The 7,702-nt window shown below is 54.8% G+C and overlaps 1 protein-coding gene across 1 annotated transcript; it reads left to right on the forward strand.

Annotated features, from left to right (window-relative positions):
• Window positions 1–3,379: 3,379 nt before the first annotated feature.
• LOC134730485 (metal transporter CNNM3-like) lies at window positions 3,380–4,779 on the forward strand. The gene is made up of 3 exons (XM_063604748.1): window positions 3,380–3,426; window positions 3,579–3,918; window positions 4,026–4,779. The coding sequence occupies exons 1-3, from the start codon at window positions 3,380–3,382 to the stop codon at window positions 4,341–4,343; spliced, it is 705 nt and encodes a 234-aa protein (XP_063460818.1). The 3' UTR covers window positions 4,344–4,779.
• The last annotated feature ends 2,923 nt before the right edge of the window (window positions 4,780–7,702 follow it).

Genomic DNA, 7,702 nt, shown 5'->3' on the forward strand with positions numbered 1-7,702 from the left:
TGGGCGGGGGTGGCCTGCAAGGCGCGGACGGACCGCAGTCCCCGGTGCCTGCTCTCAACCTCTCTCTCCTTTTTCCTAACCACAGACCTGACCCTCCTGACCGTGTTCGCGCTTGTTAGTTCGCACAGATCCTTCTGCCAACCTCCCTGTCCTGTTAGATTCTGGAATTTTCCCCTGCCCCTTCCTCCCAGAGTTGGGGGAAGGGTAGCAGCAAACCCCAGCTGGGCGACAACTTCCGCCGCCATGTGCTTGGTTCGATACTGTTTTCCTGTTTTTCCAGCCATCTCCCTTCTTTGGAGGGGAGGTTGCCACGGGCGATCGGCCCAGCCTGTGTTTACCTCGGCACTCTGCGCCTCCTCTCCTGCATCCCGCAGGGGCTCCCCAGCCATCTGGAATGGGGCCCACAGCTCCCCTCTCCCCCACGTGCCAGCCGAGAAGGCCAGTTTGAGCACCGCGTGGGAGGCCCGAGCTTCCCGCCAACATGGCAACTGAATTTGGAAAACAGCTCATCACCAATGAAGAAAAAAACAAAAAACAAAAAACAAATAATGAACTGCAGAGACCCCAGGCTGGGGTTCGGCAAACACCGATGGAAACAAGTCCCCTATGAAAAAGTCTAATGATTTTTGCTCTTGTTCAGAACTGAAGACTAATTCTAAAATATTGGTTGTCAGGAAAGAAAGGTTCTGGGTGGGGCCGCAAGCTAGTTCCAGCCCGCAGGAGACCCAGGGCTTTGCAGCCCGGGAGACTCTGAGCGCTCACACATACAAAGCGTAGCTGGAGGACCCTGGATAGACAGTGCTGTGAGGCAGGCAAGATGCGTGGACCTTGGTTGCTGCTTTTAATGGAGAAGGAAGCTCAGGCTCAGGGACATGATCATTTCTCGGCAGATCTGGGTCCTCATCTGTGATAGTCTGAGGGCCCCATCGTAGCTTAGGGAGGACTTCAGGTCATATTTGTACCAAATCCTCTCCTGAACCCTAGGGCGACAGTTAAAATATTTAACAACCCAAGGTGCCAGGGCGCCGAGCCAGCGGGGCTGTGGCCAGACAAGCCACTGGATAGGGCAGGTCCTGGAGGCCCTGGAGGCTGGGGGTAGGGGCAGAGTGGCCAGGACAGAGAAGCAGAGGCCTCTGGGGCCAGAGGCGGCAGGTACTCACTACCTGGGATGGAAGCGATTTAATATTTTAGCAGCTGGCTTGACCCGCCAAGTGCCCCGGGTGGCTGTCAGCGCTGCTCCACCCAGCACCTGGCTATGACCCAGCACGCATCTTCCATAGCAGCGAAGTCAAACCTGCCTCGCTGTGTGGCTTCTGGGCCTCATTTCCACAGGCCTGGGGGGCCCCGGGGAAGGCGGGGTGAGAGGCTCTGCGGTCATCTTCCGGTGCCCTGTGCAGTAAGAGGACCCTTGTCCAGTGCTTGGCCTAGAGCCTGGCATGAGGCTACTGCTCAAGAGGGTTCACTGCACTTAAAATTTCCAAACCTGCGCTTCTGCCTGCCCCTGCCCCTCTCGAGTGAGAAACATGACCATCAGGTAAACAGGCAAGCATCTGCACATCCAGGCAGAGCACAGCGGCTGTGGCCACCACTGCCCCCCAGCCCAGGCCTCATTTCAGGAGCAGTCTTGCAGCCAGCTGATGAAGCCCCGCACACAGGACAGAGTCCTTTCTTGGGACTACGTCTTGTGTGAGAAGGCAAAGATGCCTTCACAACCTGGCTCATTCACCTGCTGAGCCCCCACCCCCCGCAGCTAGGATCTGGGGTCCTGGCCAGACCTCACACCCACCTAGGATGAGACAGGGTGTGGCAAAAGAAGGGACCCAGGCTTTTTGAAGGAAGCCCTTCCGTAGCAGAACCCTGAGCGGCATTGGGGTCTCCTGAGGAGCCGCCTGCAAGAAGCATTCTCCTTTGAACTCGAGTCGTCTCCACCTGCGCTTTTCAGAGCCAGCCCTGTTCCTCTGCAGGAGGCTTGCTCCTCACCCCGTCGTGGGTCACTGCTGATGGGGACTGCATCGACTTCTGAGTGGTCCCAGCCAGGCACAGGGAAAACAGGGAAGAACTTGACCAGATGTCTTTTCTTCCTCCCATCCACCAGGAAGCTCTGCAGAGGACTTTCAAATTCCATGGGCTGACAGCAGCCAGGCCTCCCAGCATGGATGAGCCCCGGGGCCTCACAGAAGACTGGGAGGGAAGTGGGTTGGAGATCGGGGGCAGAGGAGGGAATGGTGATCTTGGAGGGAACGTTACAGAGGTGGCTTCTCTGGTCTCTGGCCAGGACAACCACCTCCTCTCCCGGCTGCAACCAAAGAGTGGGTGGCCCTGCAGCACAGTACCTGCATCAGAGGCACCTGGGCATATGCTTGTTAAACATACAGACTCCAGGCGCCGCATCTGTCCTGCCAAGCGAGCATCACTGGGGCAGGGCCATGAAAATGACCTTTCAAAAAATGACTGCAGTGATCGATGCTCTTGCTTCGAAACATTTGAGAACAACTCCCTTAGACTGAGATGTCATGCTTCTTGGGCTGGGATTCCCCTTCATTTCCTCCTCCCCTACCCCAGACTGTCTGGGCTTGAGTCCCATTCTGCCACTTAAAGCTGTGGGAGTTTGAGTGTTTCCCATCCGTGCCTCAGCTGCTTCATCTGTGAAATGGGAGAGAAGTAGAACCCACCTCCCCTTTGAGCCCGGCTTCCAAGGGGGCAGAAGGCACCTTGCCTTATGCCTCCCTGAGAGCAGCTCTGATAGAAGCTGTTACAGAAGGGAACCTGTCCCTGCCTCACCCTGGTGCATGGGGTCATCAGGCACCAGGTGGTGGCATTGGTTGGGGTGAGAAAGGCTCTGCACCCCTAACACAAGGGCTCTAGACCTGGCTTCACCCCGTCACACCTGTATGATCCATTCTCAGTGCTGGGACACAGCTCTTCCAGACAAGCAAGGCCCCTATTTTCAAGGTGTCAGGACGCAGACAACAAACTCACAAACAAACCAGTGAAACAAACAGTGATAACTGTTGCGAAGGCAATTGAAAGACCCCAATGCCAAGTTACTGGCATGGTGCAAATAGTGGCAGAGTGTCCTGGGCAGAGAGAACAGCAAGTGCAAAGGTCCTGGGGCAGGAATGGATGCAGAGTGCTAAGGGGACAGAAAGAAGGCTGCTGTGCTGGAGCATCCCCAGGGAGGAGCAGTGGGGGTGAGGGAGGGGGTGAGTTCAGAGAGGCAGCCTGGCAGATCTTGCAGGGCCTATGGAGCTTATTCTGAGTGTGATGGGCAGCTTCTCCCAGCTGGGAGAATTAAATGGAGTAAATGAAGCACAGTGCTTGTACCAGGGTTAGTGCTAGGTGACGGCTCTCTGTGTCCTCACACCATGACAGACGCACCATGGCTGAGACATTAGGGTTACATGGTGACTTGGAGCCTCAGGTCCTGTAAGGAACTGTCTGGATGCAACTTCAGATCGTTGGGTGTGATCCATTCAAAGACGTCAGGAGGTGTTTATTCAGATCACTGGCTTCTACCTGCACCGCCCCCCCACCCCGCCCCCAACCCCACCATCCCCCAACACTGGGCCACCGTAAAGCGGTTCATCTGTTTCCTCAAACCTGAAACACAGCCGGGCTTTTCAGGGCTCTAAGGCCCCCGAATGTGGTGGGTGCCCCGGAGAAGGACAGGGCAGGGACGTGTGGGGATCTGGCCCTCTCCCGCTTGCAGGTGTGGCTGGCGTACGCGTTGGGAGCGCCTGCTTGCCCCTCCTCCGGGGGGGAAGGACTGGCCGTCGTCCCTGCCCCGGGGGTGCGGGTGCGCCGAGCCCTCGGGAGGCCTGGCTCTGGTGTGGGCTGCGGGGAGAAGGCGCGGGAAGGAAGGAAGGAGGCGAAGCGGTGCGGGAGGGAGGCGGCCGTTGCCATGGAAGGAGCTGCAAGGTATTCTGGGACCAGAATTCTCTCTGCAGAGGGCCGGGTGGGGGGCGGCCGGCTGGGGAAGGTGAGGGGAAATCCAGTGCCATTCCTTTGTCCGTGGCGCTTCTCAGCCTCCCTGCAGACCGCGAGCGGAGCCCCCGCACCCCCGGGGCTGGCCCCTGGCCTCCCGCCCCAGCCCGGCCGGCGGCCCCTCCCTGCTCCGCTGTCCGCCTTGGGTACAGAAGCGGCGAGTGGCCCCTTTCCAGGAGGCCTGTTTACCAGCACGACAACGGCAAATTAGTGCGCTTAAGAGGCATTCAGCGTTTATCCCGGCAAACATGCGCAGCGTGAAGGGGGCCTGCGAGGCCTGCTCCCCGGAATCTGCTGAAATGGGGTCTGCTGTGCATCTTAATCGACTTCCTTCCACCCATCACATTAAACGCATTTAATCTACTCTTGCAAATGGCTAATTTTGAAAATCCGCTTATCAGAATTAGGTCCTCAACATCCATATTTATTTACTTTTCATTTTCATAATCTTTTTTTTTTTTTTTTCCCCTTGTGTGGGACTGAATTCCATTTACTATTGTGTGGCTCGCTCTCACACGTCCCGGGGGGCCGGGGCAGGGGACAAGGGCCAGGTTAGGAGCAAACTGGAAATGGAAACCTGGCAGGGATGAAAGGCATGGGCTCGGGATTTGAGGATTGGGAGGCTCTTCCCGGGTGGCAGCATCTTCAGGAAATCACCAAGAGCTGAGGCTTGAGCAGAGCAGGTTTAAAAAGGCGATGAGGAAGTCTTGCTGAATCGCAGGCGCCCGGGGCCTGCCTGGCAGGAATCAGCAGCCGTGTCAGAAATGTGTAAGAAAGTGGTTGGGATCAACTGTCTTCCCCAGCGCCCCCGGTGCCAGGCTCCGTGCTAAGCGCTTCACGTGGACCAGCACTCATGCTCACGCCAGCCCTGCTCAGTGAATGCCAGGCGCGTCTCGCAGACAAGAAGACTCCTGCTGTGGCTTAGACCCACATTTACATCCAGACTGCACGTCCTCCTCTGCAGCATGTTGTCAGGTGTGCAAGGCACGTTTTTCCTATGAGTGTGTAAGAAACACAAGTTTGTGTGTGCAGGACTCAGGCCTGTGAGAAACGCAGACTCAAGGGAGAGATGGGTGTTCAGAATCTGGAAGATGGCTCTCCAGGTCACAACCTGTGTAGCCTCAAGCGTGGATTCTGCATGCGGCTTTCCTCACCACGTTTGGGCTCTGCAAGTTTGCTAAGAGTCGCTACAGAGCTAGGAAGAGCCGCCAGGCCTCTTGGCCTCTAAAGGACTTAGCACTCAATGTTAATTTTGTTGTTGCCAGTCCCCTAATGAGCTGATTTGGCACACATCTAGAGCAAAAACCTGAATTTCACTTCGTTTAATTTACTTTCAACATTGGCTGGGCACCTCCTATTGGCCAAGTGATGTTCTGCAGAATACCTGGGTGGAAGGATAAATCCGATCTGTTTCGAGCCTTGGGAAGCTCACGTTTACTGGATTTTACAAGAAAGGCTCAGAACAACAAAGTGTTAACAGATGCATACCAGACAATTTTATTCTCCCAAAGAACTGCTAAGTTATGTTGTAGCCATCTTAGATTTCCAGATCTAATGGGAATTCTAAAGCATAAGGCATTAATTACATCTTGGTGGTTGAGATTAGGGCTGAATTGTCTGCAGACTTGAACTCAAACCTGCAGTTCTGCTGCCTTCACTGTATGACCTTGGGCACATTGGACCCTCAATATCCTCATCTGTGTAATGGGGGTTATATAAATATCTACCCATAGGGCTCCGAAGATCTAAATTAATGCTGTAGGTGGAGCTTTTAGTGAGGTATCTGACAAAGGCCTACACCTAACAACCAAATAGTAAGCATTATGATACATAATCATTTACTGAATCAAACTCAGCAAATAGAATTCAAAGACAGAAATAAACATTGATCAAGTGTTTTCCATTGTTCCGAGTATGTTGGTGAGCCACCTGGAAAGCTAACGAAGCAGTCAGTGGGTCTTCAGGCCCTGCTGCCAGGTGCTGGCTGAATGGCAAGGTGGACCAATGATTTACTGGGACCCTTCCCTCCTTTCTCTGGCCCCCACCTTTTCCCCTTTCAACTTCCTGCCTCTCTCTAGAATTATACGATATGCCAAAGTAAATTCCCTCAGACTTGCAAATAGCCTATACTTAATCCCCCCCACCCCGCCCACCTGAGGATAAAAACTCCTTGCAGAAGGCAAAATTTCCTCCCATCCCGTGTTAGGGATGTGTGGGCGCATGTCTGCAGGAAGGGGAAGCCGTGGGAGTGTGTGTGTGTGTGTGTGTGTGTGTGTGTGTGTCGATGCAGGAAGAAAGCGGGCGGGTGTGTGCGCAGGGAGACACCTGTGGGTGTGAGCGTGGGGATTTGTGAATGAACGAGCCTGTGTGTGTGCGGGGACTGGGTGTGTGGAAGGGGCGGTGGCCCAGAGAAAACCCAGCTCCTCCAGCACTCACTCTGGATCAGGACCCCTTCCATCTGAGGGAGCCGAGTAACGTGGGTGGAGTGAGCCATTGGGACGGCTCACGCTCTCTAAGGCGAGGTCAGAGAGAGAGACTGCAGGACCAAGGGCCCAGATGGGCAAGTGAGTGGAAGGTCGGCCACCAGGCCATGTGGGGTGTTCTGGGTGGATTTGAGTGTGTGTTTCCCAGGTGGTGGATGTGGACTGGCTTTGGAGATGGGCAAGCTGGCAGGTGAGGGGGCAGAGCTGAGTGGATACCAGAGAGGATGACCCACTCAGGGGATTCTGCCAGCCGTGTCTGGGGCTGCAGGCACAGTGGTTCCAACAGAGCAGCGGGAGTGGACAGAGGTCACAGAGGGAAGGGAAAACAGTCCCAGAGAGAGGGTGGACTCTGTTCTCAGACTGAGGAGGCCGGGAAGGGAAAGGCGGGGGCGGGGCGAGGGTCCGCAGCAACAGAGCCGGCAGGAATACCAGGTCATCACGGTATTGTTTGTTGATTTTGAAAGCTGAGTTGCATTTGAGAGATGAGGTTATGTGCCAGCGGAAAGAAGCAGCTCCCGTATTAGTAGAAGACACCAAAGCTGGAAAAGGAGGGTCTCCCAGTGAGAGCGGGAAGCCAGAACAGGAGGCTCTGCCTGAGACCCCCTGACTTTCGCATCTCCCTTGAGGAAGAGACTTCAGTTCTTGTCTCCACGAGCACAGAAGTCTCCCAAGATGCAGCTTCTTGCTCTAAGGCTCTGGCTCAAGCAGAATGAAAACCCCCTTCTCTAGGTTCCTTTAGCAGAGTAGGGCCAAATTTTGTTATTTTTATTTTTATTTTATTTTATGTATGTATTTTTTTTTGAGACAGAGTCTTGCTCTGTCACCCAAGCTGGAGTGCAGCCGCCTGATCTTGGTGGATATGTGTGTCAATGCAGGAAGGACGATTGCTCACTGTAATCTCTGCCTCCTGGGTTCAAGCGATTCTCCTGCCTCAACCTCCCGAGTAGCTGGGATTACAGGCATCCCACCTGTACAGCCACCACGCCCGGCTAATTTTTGTATTTTTAGTAGAGATGAGGTTTTGCCATGTTGGCCAGGCTAGTCTTGAACTCCTGACCTCAGGTGATCTGCCCGCCTCGGCTTCCCAAAGTGCTAGGATTACGGGCGTGAGCCACCACACCCAGCCCCCAATTAAAACAAAAATTGTTTTGTGCACGTGCGTGTGCACACACAGACACTCCTGCCTCTTGTTTGAGCCTTTGGGAGCCCTAAGAGCTTCTTTCTCTCATCCATTC

This window comes from Pan paniscus, chromosome 4 (assembly GCF_029289425.2).
Source record: "Pan paniscus chromosome 4, NHGRI_mPanPan1-v2.0_pri, whole genome shotgun sequence".
Taxonomy (NCBI): Eukaryota; Metazoa; Chordata; class Mammalia; order Primates; family Hominidae; genus Pan; species Pan paniscus.

Excerpts from the sequence above, each read along its gene's own strand:
- LOC134730485 (XM_063604748.1), top strand. The coding sequence starts at position 3,380 with ATGGCTGAGACATTAGGGTTACATGGTGACTTGGAGCCTCAGGTCCT. Across the intron at positions 3,427-3,578 it reads GACTTGGAGCCTCAGGTCCT|CGGTTCATCTGTTTCCTCAA; the intron begins GTAAGGAACTGT and ends GCCACCGTAAAG. Across the intron at positions 3,919-4,025 it reads GCCATGGAAGGAGCTGCAAG|CCTCCCTGCAGACCGCGAGC; the intron begins GTATTCTGGGAC and ends GGCGCTTCTCAG.